Source organism: Spinacia oleracea, chromosome 3, assembly GCF_020520425.1.
Source record: "Spinacia oleracea cultivar Varoflay chromosome 3, BTI_SOV_V1, whole genome shotgun sequence".
NCBI classification, from domain to species: Eukaryota; Viridiplantae; Streptophyta; class Magnoliopsida; order Caryophyllales; family Amaranthaceae; genus Spinacia; species Spinacia oleracea.
The window spans coordinates 58,840,182-58,862,190 of NC_079489.1; the positions used below are offsets into that span (position 1 = coordinate 58,840,182).

The 22,009-nt window shown below is 37.8% G+C and overlaps 2 protein-coding genes across 2 annotated transcripts; one reads left to right on the forward strand and one right to left on the reverse strand.

The window, feature by feature from the left end:
* Positions 1-1,987: 1,987 nt before the first annotated feature.
* LOC110784870 (heterogeneous nuclear ribonucleoprotein 1) lies at positions 1,988-7,454 on the forward strand. Its single transcript, XM_021989316.2, has 6 exons — positions 1,988-2,282; positions 4,055-4,095; positions 4,186-4,349; positions 4,842-4,941; positions 5,033-5,202; positions 6,604-7,454. The coding sequence occupies exons 1-6, from the start codon at positions 2,149-2,151 to the stop codon at positions 7,150-7,152; spliced, it is 1,158 nt and encodes a 385-aa protein (XP_021845008.1). The 5' UTR covers positions 1,988-2,148; the 3' UTR covers positions 7,153-7,454.
* A 3,260-nt stretch (positions 7,455-10,714) lies between these two features.
* Positions 10,715-21,764, reverse strand: LOC110784871 (protein RETICULATA-RELATED 1, chloroplastic). Its single transcript, XM_021989317.2, has 8 exons — positions 21,142-21,764; positions 15,226-15,390; positions 15,046-15,138; positions 14,850-14,965; positions 13,386-13,484; positions 12,225-12,530; positions 11,976-12,140; positions 10,715-11,411 (listed from the first exon to the last, which is right to left on the reverse strand). Exons 1-8 carry the CDS (start codon positions 21,523-21,525, stop codon positions 11,129-11,131), a joined length of 1,611 nt encoding a protein of 536 aa, XP_021845009.1. The 5' UTR covers positions 21,526-21,764; the 3' UTR covers positions 10,715-11,128.
* Between the last annotated feature and the right edge of the window lie 245 nt (positions 21,765-22,009).

Sequence of the window (22,009 nt, forward strand, 5' to 3'; positions counted from 1 at the left end):
GCTGAGATCGTCACAAGCAAGAAATGAATACTCCGGAAACGATGATATTGCCGGAAACGGAAATATGGATCGTATCGGAAATATAAATATTATCCAAGTCGTAGATGTTGCCGGAAACGGAAACATGGTACGTATCGGAAAATATTATCGGAAATGGAAATATTACCGGAATCGGAAATATTGCCGGAAACGGAAATATTGTCAGAATCGGAAATATTACCGGAATCGGAAAATAATTCCGAAAACGGAAATATTAAATATTTGTTCGAAACGGAAATTAATTCCGGAATCGGAAATGTTAAATATTGTTCGTATCGGAAATGAATTCCAGAATCGGAAGTTTAATCGGAAGCGTATCGTACGAATAAGCATCGGACGAGGCCTGCCGGACGAGGGCCCAGCACGAAGCCAGACCATCGCCCAGCAAGCCAAGCGCGCCACACAAACAGCCACGCCAGGCCCAGCGCAAGGCCAGGCCCAGCAGGCCGTGGCAGCGCGCACAGCGCGCGCAGCGCGCGCGGGTGCTTGCGTGGGCTTGTGGCTCGCGCAGGCCTCGCTGCGTGGGCTGCTGCTCGCACGCACGCATGGGCGGCCCATCGTGGATGCCGTGTGTGTGTGTGTAAGTGTTTGTGTTCGTGCACGTTTCCTAAAACGTGCAGAGTTCGGTTAATGATTAAATTCCTAATTCTATTTGATAAATTAATTAAATTAGAGTTCTTGTAGGATTCTAGGTTTAATCAATTTGTATCTGAATAGGATTTCAATTCCCTTTCCATACCCCTATAAATATGTGGCCTGGGTTCACATTTTATGGCCTGGGTTCACATTTTATGACGAGTTTCAAAGTATTCAAAGTGAGTTTTTGAAAGAAAAATTCAATCACACATCTTGCTCAAAAGTGCCGAAAATTCTAGTACCTTAAGGGCGATTCTAGTTGGTCAATCTTAAGGCGGATCCGGACGTGCTGTTGACTATCTACGGAGGGACGACACTTGGAGTCCTAAAGACTTGTTCTTGTTCGGTTCGGGCGCAGCTAGGGAGGGCACGCAACAAAGAGTATGCATCTAAATTATGCTATATGATTATGTGTAAATAATATGTATTCCTGGGTTAATGGTTGTTTCCGCATGATTTATGTAATATCATATGTATCATAACCTAACAGGCGTTCTATGAAGCAAACTATTGCAGATACTTCTTCTAATCATGCAGAAATTTTAGCTATCCACGAAGCTAGTCGTGAATGTGTATGGTTAAGGTCTGTAATTCAACATATACGAGAATATTGTGGCATATCCACAGGGAAAGAAGCTCAAACAGTTATGTATGAAGATAATGCAGCATGCATTGCACAGCTCAAGGATGGATACATCAAAGGTGATAGAACAAAGCATATTTTACCAAAATTCTTCTTCACCCATGATCTGCAGAAGAATGGTGATGTACAGGTTCTGCAGATTCGTTCAAGTGAAAATTTGGCAGACCTATTTACCAAGGCGCATCCAACTGCTACTTTCAAGAAATTAGTTTGCCAGATTGGATTGCCTCGTATCAAAGATCTCAAGTTATGTAATCATGAGGGGGAGTAGATGCGCGCTGCACTCTTTTTCCCTTAACCATGGTTTTTTCCCACTGGGTTTTCCTGGTAAGGTTTTTAATGAGGCAGCATCATTCGCGCATTAGGAAATATTTTATTTTAAGAGAGAAATTTTATTTTTGTATAATGGACATCCAAGGGGAGTGTTATGAAATATAATATGGATGCCCATTATACCCCATTAGTATTTCCGGAATATTCTAGGATTCAGTCAAACCCTAACTATTGTATCCTATATATACCCAGTATTATATGGAATAATGGAGACAACCCTACTTTCTCTCTCATCTCTCCTGTTTTATTCACAACACACACATATTTTTTTCTTATGTATAAACCTCATTGTGTCGTGTAAATAAGAACAGAGGAAGTATCCTAACCTTTCAACCGTTGATCACTTGATCAGACATCAGAGTATCAGACCCCGTCTATCACCTTCTCTGCGGTCACTCAACCAACCGGATCTAGGGTTTTAGCCTCTCTCTCTCCTCTCCTCTCCTCTTTTCTTTTCTCCAAAATCCCCTAATTTTATCTCTCCTCTATTCTAAGCTATGGAGTCCAGAGCACCCGACACCAACTACGAGGCGGAGGTTAACGAAGATATTCACGATAATCCTTCTTCCCATCACAACGAAGAAGATGACGATAGGTCTCAGCCTCTTACTGGCGATGGCGCCAGTCCTGGGTTAGTCTCCAATTGTTTTATAGTCTTAATTTTAGTTTTTTTATTATTAGTTTGATGGATTTTTACTTCTTTTGTTTCAGTATATGATGCAATTAGCTAGTTTTAGAAGTATTTTTTTGGCGAACTGGAAAAATTCGTAGTTTCAAGCATATTTGAGGGGTTTTTTGGTTGTATATTCTGTAAATTTGAATCAAGAATTAGTCAAAGGCAATAAGATAATTTTGAGTTTGTTGAATTGAATTAGTTATAATCTTAGAAGCCATTAATCACTGGTATTTTGGTTTTTTTTTGTTTTTTTATAGGGTTTTAAATTGAATCGAGTATACGAAGGCAATAGAAAATTTCAGTTTGTGGAATTGAATTTAAATAGTGGTAGTTTTAGAAGCAATTAATCATTAGTTTTTTAATGATTGAAATAGATAAAGTAATATCAATTGGAAATTGTGATTTGTATTTTCTGAGTTATGTGATATGCTATTCTTCAATGCAGTGCTTAATAAGTCTGTTAGCTGTGAACTCTGTAAATGACTTTAATGCAAGAACATTGTCCTCATTCTCGTATAACCTTCTGTATATCCTATGGTAGCTTATTGTTTGTATTGGAACCCCTTAGATAAGATCTCGGCACTGATCATTTCTTGTTAACCCATCCGTTGACTAGATAGCAGATCCACCGTTATGTCATGGGTGGTGTGATGTTGTTCTTTTTGTTATTAGCAGAAAGCTTGTACATTGTATAAAGTAGAGCTTTTAAGTAAGAGAAGACCTTACATTTAATAATTATATAGAGCCAATTATGAAATATGAATTCAAATCAACGCCTTCTGATAGTTTTAGGCAATTACACAACAAAGCTAAGTGTCAAGAATTATCTTTAGCTCAGTTTCAAGCGAATCCGTTGACTATATAGCAGATCCGATGTCATTGTCATTGGTGGTGTGATGTTGTTCTTTGGGTTATTAGTAGAAAGCTTGTACATAGTTAGAGTAGAGCTTTTAAGTAAGAGAAGATCTTACACTGCCAATTTTGAATTCAAATTGATGTCCTCTGATAGTTTTAGGCAATGTCTCATTAAAGTTTTGTGTCAAGACTTTTCAAGCAAATACAACCCCCCCTCTGCTCCTCCTCCTCCTCCTCCTCCTCCTCGATGTTTTAGCGTACTTATGAAAACAATTATTACCAATCAAATAAATGGAGAAGGAGACAAAATGCAAAAAGTCTGCAGTAAAGCACCAGTTTGAAAGTAGAACTTTTAAGTAAGAGAAGATCTTATACAGAGCCAATTTTAAATTCAAATCAATGTCCTCTGATAGTTATAGGAAATGTCTCATCAAAGCTTTATGTCAAGACTTTTCAAGCAAATACATCCCCCCCTCTCCTCCTCCTCCTCCTCCTCCTCGATGATTTAGCGTACTTATGAAACCAATTATTACCAATCAAATAAATGGAGAAGGAGACAAAATGCAAAAAGTCTGCAGTAAAGCACCAGTTTGAACGTTGTTGATTTAGATGAGACTGGTATTTTTATGAAATCTGCATTTAAGGGATGATATTCTAATATTTAGGTTCCTCTTAGGGGTGCTACCTTGCTGGTAAAATAGTAATCCCTTTTGGTCCTCTCTATTGTTAGTCTGTCTTTGCGGCTTTTGGTGAGTTTGATATTGTGCTTGTGATAAGAAAGATGGTTTACTATACATACTTCCTTGGTGTGTAATGACTTCATGATTTATGTTTTTTATAAGTCTCTAATTCTAGTAAACATGTAATTGCAGAAAGATATTCATAGGAGGTTTAGCTAGAGAAACAACTGCTGGTTAGTTCTTTGTCATCTACTGTTCTTGTTATGTACATAGGACTGGAAGGTCGCTAACATGAATGATTTTCATTAAAATTATTCCTGTAGCGCAATTTGTCAAGCATTTTGGCAAGTATGGAGAAATCACGGATTCTGTAATTATGAAGGATCGAAGGACTGGTCAACCACGTGGATTTGGATTCATCACTTATGCAGATCCTGTTGTAGTGGATCAAGTAATTCAGGAAACTCACGTTCTAAATGGGAAACAAGTATGTTAAGGAATGCTTATAGGCTCTTAAATTTTATGTAAAGATTTAGTTTAAAGAAGATGTAGAAATAAAAGAAGTTTTCGAAGAACTCAGGAATTGAACAAAGGCCACATTTGTATAAAATGACCGTCATACACATTCAAGATAAAACGTGCTTCCTCATTTATTCAAAGAGATTGGATCTTTTTAAGCAGATTAATTTCCCCTTGCCTTGTATCTTTTAAAAATAGGTTTGTGGTAGTTAATAATGCTTAATTAATGTCTTTATTTGATGAAAATGACTTTGGTAAATCTTATCTGGTTCTTCATGAAATGCATAAAAACTGCTATTTTGAACAATCACTAGCTAGATTTGTGTGAACTGGAGTTGCTACAGCTTTAATTAGTTTTCTTGGTAATGAAGACAAAATAAATGTATATCTTCTGATGATAAAGGGAGCATCTTGTCAAGTATAGGCCACGTGCTCATTTTTATTTTTGTGATTCTTTTAGGTTGAAATCAAGCGAACAATACCGAAGGGTGCAATTGGCTCCAAGGATTTCAAAACAAAAAAGATATTTGTTGGTGGAATTCCTACATCAGTTAATGAAGGTCAGATCACTCTCAAGTGCGATTTACCTCACTTTTTTTTCCTATTGATTCGACTGAGTCAAGGCATTGTGTTATTACAAACAAACTGCAGATGAGTTCAACGATTTCTTTTCCACGTTTGGTGTGGTAAAAGAGCATCAAATAATGAGGGACCATGCTTCTAATCGTTCTCGAGGCTTTGGATTTGTTACTTTTGATTCAGAAGAAGCTGTTGATGAACTTTTGTCAAAAGGAAACAGGATAGATTTTGCTGGAACTAAGGTACTATCTCTAGCTAGGCGTACTGCAATCATTGGAAAAGGTTTGACTAACTGAGACTTGGCTTGCTGATATGTTCTGTGTTACCTAATACTTTAATCCCCCATGCATACTGCCTATGTTACCTGGACTCGGGAAGGAGTATGGGTACAGATCCGTGCGTCCCATACGGCAATTCCAAAAATTAGGGATACGGGGACTTTGTCCGATATTTAGACACGGTACTGGGACATTACAAAAATGTTTTTATTTTTAATTTTTAGATTCTTTTTCCAGATAATTAAAATGAAAAAGAAAAGAGCCACATGACTACTCACTGCCTTAAGTCCCTCAGTAACCAAGCACAAATTTTAAAGGAAAAAAAAAGATAAAAAAAAAGGAAAGAAGGGTAGTGGAGGGGCCACATGCAGTTTCCGGATAGTAAAAGAAGACAAAGTCAAAAGTTAAAATATTAAAAACAGAAAAGAAGTGGCAGAAGGAGACAGTAAATCCCGAAGAGAGAGAAACATAAAAAGAAGGAAATCGAAGGGAGAGAAAGAGTAAAATTGATCATCAAGGGTTTTCTCTCTCCGGCCACTTTCTGACCATCAACAAAACAAGTTGGAGTCGCCTTGCTATGGCGCCTGAAACCCTAAAGTTTCATTCCTTTTGTTGTAGATTCGTGGGTCGATTTCTAGATCTAGGGTTAGCAGTGTCCGAGTGCAATATGGAAGGATCCGACTCGCATTTCATTCCTATGTCAGGGTCGGGTCGTACCGACACGGGTATTTGGAAAAAACGGCCGAGTCCGGGTGACAGAGCATACTGACAAAGGAGAATTATAACACCAAAGTGGTATTCTTTGTCCTAATTACAAATTCATTAGCAAACTGCATATCATGCCGAATTTAATGCTCCTTGACATATAACCTTTGGCATATTGGAAAAGATTGTATTGCATATTGTTTATGTGAGTCCTAGTTTTTTTTATCAACTTCTTTGGTTTTTGTTAATTGTTACTACCTTATTGTGATACTTCAGGGCTCCAGCTCTTGGTATTGTGCCTGAACCAATCTCCACCCCATCTTTGTGGAATTTTAGTATCATGTGACGGACAAGAAGAAAAGCTTAGGAAGAAGTACTTCTCGTGATTTAGGAAATTTGGAAGTTGTTTGGTTGATGAAAATACTAGAAACAATCCCGTTAAGTCCTTATCACATGCTGGAATATGTTTCCCTTACCCCCTAGGGTTGCTGGTAGTGGAACTTCCTACACTTCTAGTAGTCAACCCAACCGCTTTGTGGCATTTTCCTTGGGAATTGCGGGTTCCGGTGAAATCCAACCAAGATACCAGTGTTTGGGCGTGATGCTTTTTTCTGAGCTTAAGTCTTTTGATATTAAGTACTATATCTTTATTTTTTCCAGGTGGAGGTAAAGAAGGCAGAGCCGAAGAAGCCAAATGCTCCCCCACCTTCTTCCAAACGTTACAGTGATTCAAGACCTTCCTATGGTGGGGGATTTGGCAGTGATTCATATGGTGGTGAGTATGGAGGAGGTGGATATGGTCCTGCTTCCTATCGAGCTGGCAGTGCTTATGGGGCACGAGCTGGCGGATATGGTGGGTATGGTGGAAGTGAATTTAGCAGTTATGGAGGATATGTTGCAGGTGCCATGGGTGCTGCTTATAGGGGTGACATCTCTTATGGATATTCTGGCCGTTATGGTGGTGGATACAGTAGAGGTTATGACATGGGTGGTAGTGGCTATGGTGGTCCTGGTGAAGGTTATGGGGCTTATGGAGGGGCTGCAGCTGGAAGCGGATACGGGGGAGGTTACGATTCTGCAATCGGAGGTAGCTATGGAGGCAGTACTGGAGGTTCTTCTTTATATGGCAGCGGCAGTAGCAGTAGCAGTAGAGGAGGTTTTGGTGGTGCAGCAGCAGCAAACAGCCGCTATCATCCATATTCTAGGTAGCAGGATGGAAGAAACAGTCCAATGGAAGAAAGGACCCCTTTTGCTTCTGCTAAGTTTGACGTATTCTGTTTACTTGTCGTTTTTACTTTTTGTTTTGGCATTTAATGATCTAGGAAACCTGAGCTCTTTTGTACTGATGGAGGCCATTTTTTCATTGTACCGATCAATTGAAAAATGTATTGTTAATTCCATTCAGGGAGACTATAACCTGCGTGATTTTGTTTGCTAATTTACTAGATACAAAGGAAATCAAGCAATGAACCAGTTAAGGAAATAAAGTCTGCAACTTTATTTGGGTGACATTTTCATATCATTCAAGATTTGGGTAAGCTATTGGCAATCATCATTATTTATGTGTTTAGGAAGTTTTTTGAGCAGTGTATGTAAATGAATTAACTAATTTGCGAGTGGTATTAACAGTATTAACGGGAATGTTTTAATTGTTTTTTGGAATGAGATAATAAAGAATTGGTGCATGTGAGGTTACTATTAGAGATAGACAATAAAATTGATGCAAGTGGGTTTAGTGGGAGAGATAAATAATTAAATACTTGGTGGTCCTAGGCCAAAATAGCAAGTGATACAAGTGTTTAGAAACGGCTGAAAAATACAAATGTGGCGAGTATTTAGTAAAGGAGAGATTACTAGGGGATTTTGCCATTCTGGTAACAGTCTTAATCTTAATCGTCCTATGCGACTTTGAAGTAACGCGCAAAAATGGGAGTTACTATCTACGGAGTAGTCTTGTATACACGCGTTGCATGGTCTATAAATTTTATTGTATTGCATATTATATAAAATAATTTCATAATATATAACTTCATAAATAAGACGCGAGATCGAAGAGGAACCTCTCTTCCTCCTTCGTCGCCATGGCAAACACGCGTAAGCAAGCTAAGAAGAACTCTAATGGTGGAAGCAAGACAAAAGCTAAGACGCCGCAGGCAGTCTCGAAGATGACAACAAAGGCTAACAAAAGCCCTGCAATGGCGGAATGTGATGACATTTCATTGCACTCGGATGAAAACCAAGATGATCAATCGTTCAAATAAACCTTTACAAAAGCCCTGTAATGGCGGAATGCGATGACATTTCATTGCACTCGTATGTAAACCAAGATGATCAATCGTTCGATTTGAATGAGATCTTGACGCCAAAAGCAAGCCTGCGACATCTACAACAACAATCGCAGGTTAGGGAGAATTTAATGCCTGGTTAAACGGTGTTCACAGTGGTAAGGATGCTCGTACCCACTTTCAATCGAATTCAAAAATTGGCGCAAATGATATTAGTTTGATTAATCATGTGAATGTGAATCATCCTGTGACTGCGGGTAATCCTGTTGAGACTATTCATATACAAATAAGTTTTCACCCTTAGTAGTTGTATTACCACCAGAGTACCAAACACCAGTTCAATAAAATGGCAAATTTTTCTTAATCTAAAATGCCTAGCCCATGGGACACCTGAGTGACATGACTTCCACGATTATAAATTAACAATAAGAATCCAGAAGGTAGACAATACCTTGCACTTATATCGAATAGGCATGCAACTGGCACTGCCCCTACTTGTTAGACCATCCATGTCATATACATTTGACGTAGCTTCAGGTTTATGTTAGATGGGGCATTTTCAGTTCCGCGCGCCCCAGAAGGTTGCACGGGTCTTAGTAGTTCCCCGGGCCTCAGTTGGGTTGGGTCAGGACTCCACTTCAGACGGGTCGGGCAGCGACGTCGCGGTCGTGGATGGATGTATAGACCCTGGTTTGGAAGGAGGGAATGTTCTCCCAGTTCATTGGTCAGGGTCCGCTCGGTGGATCTCAAATATTAGGGGATTGCTCCGGTGGCATGTGCTCTCAACCCGAGGGTGAGCACAAATTAAAAGGTACACCCGGTTGTATGTAGTTCTACATGCAACCGGGTTAAAAACACATATTTTTACGCCTTAAAAGCACATTTACATACTTAAAAAGCACATTGACGATTTAAAAGCACATATATATTTTTCATTTCCTTTTACTTGCAAAACTTTGTTTTTCATCTGTAACAATGTGCTTTAAAACTGTAAAAGGTGCTTTTAATTTGTAAATATGTGCTTTTAAACTATAAAAATATGCTTTTGAGGGGTTAAAAGTACAAAATGAACTGGTTGCACGTAGAACTACGTGCAACCGGGTGTACCTTCTACCAATTGGAGGGTGAACATCGTTTGGACGATATTCAACCTCTTGGGGTTTAGCAGTGCCCGCGAAGTGGATTTTAAGACTTTGTATTTTTTTAATATACATTTTTTGTATTTGTTTTCGTATCTGCCAAACTTGTACGTATTCAGTATTTATTTTACTTCTCAGTACTTGCATTTATATGTTGTTTGATTTTGGAACTTCCAAAATGCAAAAAATTAGTCCCATTTTTAGGTGGAGGCATTCCGACTCGCCCTTAAAAAAACAACATAAAAAGAGAAAATATGCACCTTTCAAGTTTAGGGTCCATATTGTTTTCGAAAATAATTACAACCTCTAAAGTAAAAATCAAATCCGAGTAGAATTATCGGGCTGAATCTGAATTGTCGTAAAGTAGCAAAAATATATTAGAGTTCGGGTCAAATTACAAATAGAATTACAAAGGCCGTTTTATTGCAAATAAACAAGAATTTGCCGGAAACTGAAGGGCATGCGCCAGATATTTCTAGCTCTGAATTGGAAGGCGCTAGAAATTTCTAGCCCATGTTAGGTAGGCGCTAGAAACTGAAGGGCATGCGCCAGATTTTTCTAGCGCCTGTATCCAGCTTTTACAGTATTCTATCTTTACTTCGCTTTCTATTTGACTTGGGTTGTGATGTCCGTCTGTATTGATGCATGCTCTATTCTCCACCCCTTTGGTTTAAATCCACGTGAATTTATTGAACTTGTAATTATATGGGGGCTTGTGGGCAATAGATGTTAAATCCCCATGAATTTATTGAACTTGAATTAATATTCACAATTGGGAAAAAAAAAATCTGAGTATTAATCACATAATTGTACGAGAATTCTTACCTCATCCGCGTTCTCCTCTTCTTCGTTACAAGCACCATTTTTATTTGAGTTTGAGTTTGATATTTTATCCATTTTTGAGGAAAATAAAAATTAATAGAAACCCTAAAATTTACCCAAAATTTTAATTTGGTACTAGTTCTTGAATAGGAGTTCGAGGAGATTTCTTCAAGATTGCTGCATAGAAGAAGCAAATTCCCGACATTTTATTTTTTCTCAAGGATGGTAGTGGGCCCACCATTTTCCAATTTCATTTATTTTCTTAATTTTTTTTTTTTTGGTGGGAATGGCCAATGAAGCCCACAATCCACTGCCTTAATCCACTTGGCTACATCCGGCCCTTATTCTAATTTACTGGAGCAATAACACTAATACCTAAAGCAGTAAACCAAATACCATTAATCACACCTCGTTACACAAAGATGTTGTTAGGTCTGGCGGCTAATAGTTGCGCAACTTGATTGACATCAAGTGTGTGCTAGAATTTAGAAATTGTTAATGACAATAGGATTACAGGCTAATGAATGGCATAGGAAAGTCAAAGGATGATTATGTAATGAATTGGCTACTGCAGCCTCTGCAAGTCCGCAGGTTACAGTAAAACAATAAGGGTACATCAGCTGGAGCCTTGAAATTTTAACGCAGTATTGGAATACAACAAAGAAAAGAAACAAAATTCTTAGGAAGAAACTTTAATAAGCTGTTGTTATGTTTACATTGTGTCATCGCACAAACTACCTTTACAGCTCCAATATCAATTTCTTTCTACACTCTATCCATCCGGTGACTTCATAAAACTGCAGGTTCTTGTGGTTGCACTTAGGTTGCCCTGGATCCATTGTCACACCAACGGCCCGCCCGTGATATGAAGGTCAGCTTCGCATACCTTTCCAGAGCTAGCTACTTATGGCTGCAAAATTGGAAATTATGTTGACAGACCTACGCTGTTGTAGATACTTTTTTCCTGATAACCCGTTTCCTCCTAGTCTTGGGAGCATCTGATTCTTTGGTAGATTCACCATTACCTTGTGGAAGCCCAAGAAAACCCAGTCCTGAGACAATGGTATTCTTTGAAATAAACCAACTGGAATCCTGCTTGGAAACATTGGCCTCAGGGGCCCGGTTATAAGCCTTTAAAAGGTTGTCTGATTGAACAAGAGGATCTGCCTCTATTCCCAGCCATGCCAATCGCGATGTCTCCCCTACTTGAACATTCAAGATCCTGCATGCAGTCAAATTCTACTGTAAGAGAGTAAACGGAGTACTATTTGCTTGAATTCTAACGTCCAAGGAAATGAACAAAGAAGACTTGTATAAATCACAGCATCGAGCAAATTCCTAGAAAACATCTTTACTTTGCTATGTTAATAATCAGCACAAAGGAAAATTGTTTAAAACCATACACAATGAAAAATAAGGAAAGCTGACTACTTTTTCTTCTATACTTAAAATGAACTTCCTCAAATTCAACTGTCACCATATTTTAGAGTTTTATACTAAATCACCGTCTAAAGCATAAAATGCAAGGCATTGAATTAACACCCTATCTGCTAAAATCCTATGTAAGAAATGTTCAACAAAAGCCGGTTACACCATAATTTATCAAAGAACAGGGTTTAAGTGTAAGATGAGAAATCAGACACACTTCAGTATCTTGCTATCAGAGCTTGGAAGAACATGTAGCGGCCATAAATTTTAATGTGCATAATATTTTAATTCTAAATTATGAGAGCAGATGATTCTCGAAACCTAGGGAAGGAGAATTCTTAAGAGAAGAACTACGCACCTCAGAGCTGTGCTGAAAAATAGCGCTACTCCAATAACATCAAAATAGCTGGATAATCCTCGATCAACACCACATAGCAGCTGATAACGCAAATTAGCATAAAGCCCAAGGAAGGCACCGGTGCCAAGTGCATTAGTCCTAACAGATGGCATTGTCACGGATAACCTGGAGAGATATAGAAATTCAATGACCTTATGTAGAACAAAAACATGAGATGAAAAAAAACCACATGTAAGAAAAGATGGTAACCTGTCATTCTTTTTCTTGGCACATAGATTTGACAGAGCACCTTGCACTGCGCCAGCAGTAAGTCCCACAAAACACAGTTCTGCAGCCTTGTAGAAAAATGAATGAATTCTCTTTTGTAAGTCAAATTCCCTGAGAGGATAGCTCTTCTCAAATACATTGTTCGGGAGCTTTTGCAATGTATTCTGCAAATCAAATTGGAACGTATTTCCATATGAGCGGCAAGGTGCAAGTGACCAAACAACAACTGCGTTGCATGCTGCTGCGGTCAATACATTGATAAGAGCTAAATCCCACTCTTGCTTTATCCTGCAGTATAGTCAAGGAACAGACATGTTCAGAATCAACTAAAGACGTAAACACAAGAGGGAAAAGGCAAAGATAAGAAAAGAAATAGCTTTCTAAAGTGAAAAAAAAAATCCCTCCGTCTCAAATTAGTTTTTACACTTTTCATTTTCATCTGTCCCATACTAGTTTTACACTTCTATTTTTGGAAAAGTCCCCACAATTACTTTAATCCATCTTTTTTTCCACTACCAAAAAGTTAATAAGGTCCCACAATCTCTCACATACAATTTAAAAAAATTATCCACTATCTTCTATCACATCTATTTTTCAATAAAATAATACCCTACTATCTCTTTTTATATCTACTCTTTCAACAAATAATATTTCCTCAGTCCCGAAATGTTCTTTACGTTTTGTATTTTGCACAAGTTCTAACGACTAATTAATGTGCATTGAGATTCCTCTAATTTTGTTTATTTAAACAAGGCAAATTACGTTATTTATAATATTTTCACTTTTATCAAAAATCCGACATTGAAAAAATGGAAAAATTTTAATGCCCCAATGGAAAAATGTGAGAGATTAAATACCCAATGAATACAATTGGTTAAAATAAACCTTGAACACAAATTTTGATAGAATATTAAAGCATTTATGTGATAATATAAAAGGAAATGTAAGAACATTTTGGGACACCCGTAATGGAATACGTAAAGAACGTTTTGGGACGGAGGGAGTATTTGATAACCAAGCAACAACTTGTCTCCTAAAACTATATGCCCTAATAAGTGTCATAACTAATCAGGGAAAGAGGGAGTATATGCAAATACAAAAAAAAATATAATGAAGAGAAAATGAAATTTGAGTAGACACTACCTATCCTTGCGATTCTTTATCTCCCACCAAGCTGAGCAGCCAATGGTAGTAGCCTGCTCCAAAAGAAGTCTATATAAGAAAGCTGGATCTGCAATCATCCTGTACAAAACGTTGAGACATATGAATCCGAGATTGTTTCCCACTTCAAGAATACAGAAAAAAATCTAGCAGTCGCACATGCAAGAAAGTTTGAACAAATAATTGAAAAATAAGAGGCGAACGCGTCCCCCTCTAGGGTTCTCTTAGTGGGTAAATTAATGGCCCTCTAGTACGTTTTATTGTTCAACTGGATTCCTACTTTATGGAACAGTGAGCCGTAACATCAAATACTAGCCATCATGTCAAAATTCTATATTTCCATTAAATGAAAGCCAAATGATTCGAGAAATCATTCTGCAAGTTGTGTCAAGCCAATACACCACAAAAATCAGCAGTTGTTTGAACTTAGAACCCTCTCAATTTTCATTATACAATAGAAGAAATTAAGGAAAATCAATAAGGTATATTACAACTATGACTTATCAACAACTTTTAATCGGCCAAATATAAAGCATTACGTTTAAAAATAACCAGTACCTCCCCCTGTAGCAAAATTATGATATAGCCCTCCCGCAGTTGGCACTATAGCCACTCACGCTGTAGCAATCTTGCAGTCACCCATAAGTGTATTTCCTTCCACTAAATGGGATACAAAGAGGAACATAGTATGCCATTTAAGCATTTACCTTAATGCAAGGTTCGCAGGCACAAGCCCACTGCTTCATGTATTGTGAAGTGTTTCATCTAGAAAATAACGATCATATTCCAACTCTGTACATGACGGTTGTTAGATTACCCCCACCCGGTGTTACCTAATACGGTCATTTACCCCTCGTACTATGTACAGAGTACACCCGTATTACGTACTGCGTATGAGTATTGTGGAACACTTTGGACTAATATAACATAGTTACGTAGCGAATTGCGTACTCGTACTGCGTACTGAAGCGTATCCATACTTGGTAACACTGCTCCCAGCCATACTTGTGCTACTTCCTTGTAAACATGATTGCTCCCTTCCCCCCCCCCCCCCCCCCCCCCCTCCTTTTCCCTCCCTCCTTCACTTAAAGAACAAGTGAGCAGACTAATTAATTAATATGCTGATGGATTTCCTAATTGGTTGGCCATACACGAATCCAGAGCTGAAGTTGAAACTTTGGCCGAGCATACACCAGGAATTTCGACCTGTTTCGATATCGTCATGTAATGTTTTTTTCACACAATTTATCATCTGATATCATACAGAGAATAGTCTTGATATTCTCAAAATCAAAAACAAAAAACATGTGAATTTATAAAGAAAATACTTGTGGATCAGACAAGAGAGAGTGCAAGCAGCTAAACATGTGGACAAACCTCAACGGTCAAACCGTCAAACAATTGCCAAAATCAAAAACTTAAATATAAACTGTAAAAGACATTTACCTCCCAATAAATGCTCTTGATAATCCCTGAGGAAGGCCACGTGCAATAGTTCTGACTGTGTTTGGTCTGGCATTAATAGCTAAAAATTTAACAACTTGAGCAGAGCTAACCAAACCCTGGAGTAAATGGTAAGATCAGAATCTTATAGTGAAATTCAGCAAATGAAAGAATAAGAAAAAGAGTAACTGGGAATCACCATCTCAAAAGCTTGCCTGATTCCAGCTGGAAGATCCATTATCGTCTTCTGCCACTCATTTAGTACTGCATCTAGAAATTTTCGATCAAATAGCTGAAACATGAACAGCAAAAGTTTTAGTTCAGGATGGCCGCGTTTCCTAAAACGTGTGCAATCTTGTAATGAAAATGATTTACTTACCTCTTGCAAAACAATCCGCCTCCTGAAAATCCCCCCCTCGTCTCCTTCATCGCCATCCTCAAAGTCATCAAAGTAGTCATCATCATCTCCACCATCATCACCACCATCTCCACCACCATTATTGATCCTTTTTCCAATGTCACCACCACCTCCACCTGTTGCTAACTGTACAATAACACAAAGATCCCCCAGTTAGTTAAATTAAATTACTTAACAATCTCCATAAAGGGTAAGCATAATCATACTTTCACCTAAGAATATTTCACCGAACCTCCATAAATGACCCTCTCCGCTAAACGATTTAGTATCTACTTATGTCATTTCAAGTCCACTGATCAGATCGAGTAAAGGTATGTAGTCACTTAAGTAGCTTGAAGAACAAATGCATAGTAGAAACTTCCCCGAACTTCAAATCTTAGAGGTTGTCACAAAGAAATATCATGCAATAACTGAATCACTACGTAGCAGGGAAGACCTCATTTCACCAAGGAAATCGTACTTCGAAAGAAAAATGTACATTTAGTCCTTATCTGTCTTCTAACTTGAAACTATTGAGTTCAGGACATCTGTAATATAATGTCACCTGAACCTCGGGCTGTTCATAGCAAGTAAATAAGTTAAATCAGGTCAGGTCTGGTTTGATCGAGTTGCTGTGGTACTCACAAATCACAATATATGAGAAACAATATATTTCGGTTTTTAACAAGATCCTCTCCCCTTAGATTTTATATGAGCATTGCGGCTGGGACTTTCCCAAATTACAAGGGAGGTTAAAAGAAAATAGCCTGATTTGTACTTGTGAATTTTCGGGTTACTTTATGAGGGCACCTTGTCCTCTTTTTTTACTTTGTTCAGTGCAGTACTAATAATCTTACTCATTAAAAATCAAGATCCTCACCCGTGGGGACAAACATGTTTCTGACAGGAAGCAGGCCAGGAAAACTCACTGAAGATCCAAGTATAGCTTTTTGAATCAAGCCATCAACACCTTAATCCTACCAAATTTACTCGATTCTACTTATATCAATCTACAACAGAAATATTTCAAGGTTTGGGCCAGAACGAAAACTATAGGTTCTTCTGACTTGCACTATCTAAAAAATTATCAAATATTCCAATATCTTCAACTTCATGAACCTTCCAAGTAATTTTATTCCTGTAATAGCCAACTTCCTCCAACAAAATTGACGTTATCATTCTATTGCAACAACCCTATCATGAAAATAATATTGCAATTCACCACTGACATACACTGCAAAATCAAAAGTTTATGGAAGAGACGAGTGGTTCTGTGTTTAGATGAAACAAAGCAACATATTGTTTTTAGAAGGTAAAAGAATAAGTAAAAACCTTCTTAGACTATGGTAGATAAGATTCTAATTCCTAATATAGATATTAATCTCTTGTAATTCCATAACAAAAGGAATTCAATGGATACGTATCCTTGTTTAAAGTTCAAAGTTTACAGGAATTTTGAATTAAGATCTTCAGATGTTGTTTAAGATACTATCATCTAATCGTAAAACAACTCCATGATTCCATGGTAATGTAAGTTAATGGATCCTTTCTTATATGTTCTTTTTTACAGATTAGTTTCATATACATGTTGTAACAATTTTAAGCCTTTCTAATTGAAAGTAATGGTTTATATTGGCATTAATAATTTAAAAGTACCATAATCATTGATTTTCAGAAATAGCCTGTCTAAAGACTTATCAACCATCAGCAGTGATCCCTAGCCTTAGTTTTTGAAAAAGCGCACTACGCACAAGCTAAGACACCGGATAATATCACTCATATCATCACTGGGATGTGCATGCCTCTGATGAGGCACAAGGCACAGCACTTCAGTAGCTCTAAGGGTGGAGTAGGAGAAGATATGAGGTAAAAAGATAATTTGGTCAAAGTTCTTCAAACAAAGTCTTACTAGGCTTCAGTTCGACCCAAAGCCCTACGGAATTGCTTCAATTAGGACCACACATAAAAATCTCTATGTTGATTAAAACCCAATTTACGAATGTTTTATTAGTGACTGTAACCGGTCATCCGTTTTAGGTTAGTCAATATCCTTGTCTTTTTCTACCTGGCTGACATAGATAACGAGCTCACAGATGGAGACATTTTTCATGATAAGACATCTCTGCCACTAAGGAGTCTAGCCTTATACTCTTCAGGACAAAAGTTGTCACTGTATTCTCTCTTTTCACATTATATCTTTTTCAACGCCTCTTGAGCCTCTCTAATTGAAGTTTATATCACAGAAGCACCCAAAATAACAGTGTGCCTTAAGCCCTTAAGTACATGGGGAGGCACATATCTTGGCCTTGCGCCCCCACTTTCTAAAGCTTCCTAACTAGGATAAAACTACGGAGTATAAAAGTAGAACCACCCACTTATGGGGAAAGACTTAGCCTGAGATTCTAAGAACATAATAGCTGCAGAAACAGTGTAGAATCCAGGAATATAAAGGCTAAGACAACTATTCACAACCAAAGCCCCTCTTGTGAAGGCTAAAGGGTAATTGTTTCTTCAGTTTTTTCATTAAATGCCCCCAAGTTTCGCATAATGCACCAAATACACACATAAGTTTCAAAAATACATAAACTTGCCCCTACTTTTTCAGAAATGCACCAAATGCCGTTGGACTTAACGGCCGTTAGTGCTCCGTAAGCATTACTTTACCTTTATGCCCTTACTCCAACCTTTGTTTCCTCTCTCTCCCCTTTCCTACTCTTTCTTTCCTGGAGCATTACATCCATGGCAGCCACCCACCTCGCCTGAGTCTGCCACCCACCCACTCACCACACCATCCATATAACAAATTACAATTCAAGCCGGATCCATAGACATACGAACACATCTGAAAATCGAGTCTTCCCTGCTTACCCTCTTCCTCGTCTTCCTTACCTTTCTCTCAAGAAAAACGTCTGCTTCTTCTAGCAGCCCACTAGAAAAAGAAGAAGAAGTAGAGCTTCACCTCTCATTTTCTCTAATCCTCAATTGGACACACCCAATTCCCCTGTTCTTCAATGGGATTATCAATCAATTGTTAATCCTAAATACCCATTTTATTAATCTGCAGCAATTTCACAATCCTTAAACCCATTTCTATGTATGCCCCTTCAAATCCAAGCTTTACTTATCAAATTATGCTGACACCAAAGCTCACCAAAACCAGGCATTTTCTCTCTCCTCTTCACTCCTCAAACTCCTACTCCTCTTCGTCTTCTGTGCATAATCTTTCCACCCACCTATAATTTGATACCAATTTGTTAACCCAGCTTTAGAATCTGAAGAGATCGCTTCTTCTCTCCGTGATTGGTTCCGAACCTTAAAAAAGCCAGTTTTTAATAAGATTTTCACGACTTTGAAAGCTGGGGTTGATGAGGATGTCGTTTTTTTCAAAAAAGGAGGATTTGGGTATTGGTCAATTGGGTATTACATTGACATAATCATTTGTCCTGGAGGTACTTAATTATAAAAAAGATGATATTTTGAGTTGTTTGGAATTCTTTGATTGGGCTGGTAGGCAACCTTATTTTAGTCACACTCGTTCTACTTGTGTTGCACTTTTTAAGATTATGGGTCGGATGGTGGTGGTGTACTGGTGTTAGCGGTGGCGTGCGCATGCAGGAGAGGGTGGTTGGTCACCATTTTGGAGAGGGGAGAGAGAAAGGAAGGAGATAGATTAGGAAAGAGGGGTTAATGATTTAATTGGAGATTAGTTATTTGATAAGGGAATAGTGGTTTAATTAGCGTATAATGAGAATTTTAAAGAATTGGTTATCATTAAAACTAATGGCATTAGACTTCAGTTAAGCTGTTAAGTCCAAGGCTTTTGGTGCAAAATAGGGGTAGTTTATGTATTTTTGAAACTTAGTGGGTTTTTGGTGCATTACGCGAAATCTCAGGGGCATTTGATGAAAAAACCGTTGTTACTTTATAAAAAATACATTCAATAATGAAAAAACAAGGATTTTGATTATAAGCTTTTTGAATTTCTGGAGAATATTTGTTTTCCAAAAAATTATTGTACTTCCTGAATGACAAGGAGAAAAAGTTCGGGTCAAGAGAAAATTTCATTTCCAGTTTTATCATAAATTTGCTTGTGAAGGTCATTACTTTCAGAATCATTTATTACGGACTTACGAAAGGATTTATTCAACAAAGACGCAAATAAGGAAGGATTGCCCCATGGGAAATAAACATCCAGCTAAAATTGAATATACCTTAAAAGAATGTGTATGTTACCACACATTAGCAGCTGCAGATCATTGGATTAGACAGAAATTTAAAATGGATACACTGACGATATGAACAACACTTCCTTTGTTTTGTAAATATCTACCATGTTCTGTATATATGTATGTTGCTGCGGGAAATATTGACAGCTACAGATCATTTGATTAGATAGATAAATAAAATGGATACACTTGATGATCTGAACAATACTTCCTCTTTTAAAAAAGAAACTCTTACCAACACTTCCTTTGTTTTGTAAATATCTACCATGTTCTGTATATATGTATGTTGCTGCGGGAAATATTGGCAGCTACAGATAGTTTTATTAGACAGATAAATAAAATGGATACACCTGATGATTTGAACATTACTTCCTCTTTTAAAAAAAACTCTTAACATTTTACGGGTGTTATCCAACCAATTTTTGTTGGTATGTTAAAGTTAAACTGCTTTAAATGACACTACCGATCCCCATACATCGCATAGGTTTGTTAAGATATTTCCATTTTATTACTTTTTGGCTACGCAAATGTGTGGATTTGTCCTTTTACAACTACATTTAATAAAGTAACCAAAGAGAAATAGTAAAACTAATACAAAGAGGAAATATTAAAGAACAAAAGCATTCTACAACATATCTTCCTAGATCAATTCAGAGTGGCTGTAGTTTATTAAGAAGCGTGGTCGAGCAACCATACCATGAGTAATACACCATAGATTAACACCCCCTTCTCAGTCTTCAGCAACTTCAACTTCATAAATGTTTTTTATGACAGTGATTTTCACAAATTATCATAGAAGAAAGTTGTGTTATTTGATACCTTATCAGTTAAACGTGAATGCATCAGTTTATGTGTGATGATTACCAATTTTACCAAGGCCACCAATCAATGTTCTAGATAAGTCATACCCTTATTTGACCAAAGTCCAGAGAAATAAAAATCCCCAGCAATTATCGCCTGTTTTGGAAGAGTTGGAAAATTAATTATTGCATATATCTGGTCCATTCCCTACCCCCTACACTGCGGCGGAACAACTAACCAAGAAAAGAGATATGTCATGGTACACTTGCCACTGATATCTCAAAACCAAACTCGATGTGGTAAGTACAACTTCCATTGCACTAACAAATAGTAATATCTAAACTATCACTGAGCCCTTACAACAACTAAAGAAAAGAACAGCCTCAAGCAACTCTTCAGACAAACATCCCTCAAATTCGAATTGTCGGCATCAATAATGAAGGAGGCAACCAATCAATATTCTCTGTAATTCATACCATTATCTGACCAGAAGTGCAGAAAGATAAAAAAATCTGGCAATTATCCAACTATATAAAGAAATTGTGTAACCACCTAGACCTCTAGGCAGGAAATTAAGTACAAGCGTAGGACAGGCTCCATCTACCACTGAAACTTCAAAACCGAATTCGATGCAATATGAACAACTTCAATTGCACTTCACAAACATTAATCTATACCATCTAAAAAATCACTGAACAATTCCAACAACCAAAATAGAATCAAATAGCAGCAACACATCATACAAGCAAATACAAATAAAGAACAATAGCCAGCCTCAAGCAATTCAACATAGAACAATCCACAGATTCAAATTCTTAACACCAATAAACTAAAAATTCAGACCCATAAAAAGAGGGAGTAAGTAATAGACCTCAGGGCTAGATAGGGTTTGCTTCTGAGTCATATCAAGTTTAGACTTCTCCAAAGTAACAGCACCAAAAGCTCCAAACTTCCCCTTCATAGACGGAGCAAACATCCCCGAAGACGATGATGCCGCCGAAGCCAAACCCGAATCCGCAGGAACTGGGGAAGCGCTTAAGCAGCGCTCTAAATGACCAATTGAAGAGTCCCCATCAACAGAGGCAGGAAGAGGGCTTAAAGAATCCCTGATAAACCATGACTTCCTTGATTTTCCAACAACTGAGTATGAAGAATTCATCGGTAAAAACGTGGGTTTTGTGAAGATAGGCTTGTTAGGTGGAATTTGGGTGTTCATGGGCATAATTTGAGCTGCTTGAAACACGGCGTGCGCCATTTTTCTGGGGTTTCTTGAAGATTGTTCACAAAATAAATGAACTGATTGTTGATGATGAGAAATTGATTAAAGTTTCATGATAATCTTGGGGAAGAAAAGAAGATAATCCCTTAATTTTTCTCTCTCTTGGAAGGGTAGGAGAGAGAAATAGAGGAAAAGAGGAGTTGAAGTGTGAGGGGGGTGTAGGTTTTTTGTTGATGATTTTTGGAAGTCGACAAAGGAAAGGAACCCAATCCGAAATGGGCAACTCGTTTGTTGAGTTAGCATGAACCGTCTCGGGGTTAGACCATTGTTGATCAGGGAAAAGAATTCCTCACCCTTCTCTCTCTACCCACTTTATCCCTCATTTTTTTTCGGCAAATTTGTCAAAAACAACCTTTTATAACGCATTTTTTGCGAGAAACAATCTTTTAAATATTTTTTGCGAAAAATGACCTTAAACTAAAAAAAACTTGCGAGAGACAACCTTTTTGTCTTTTCCGGC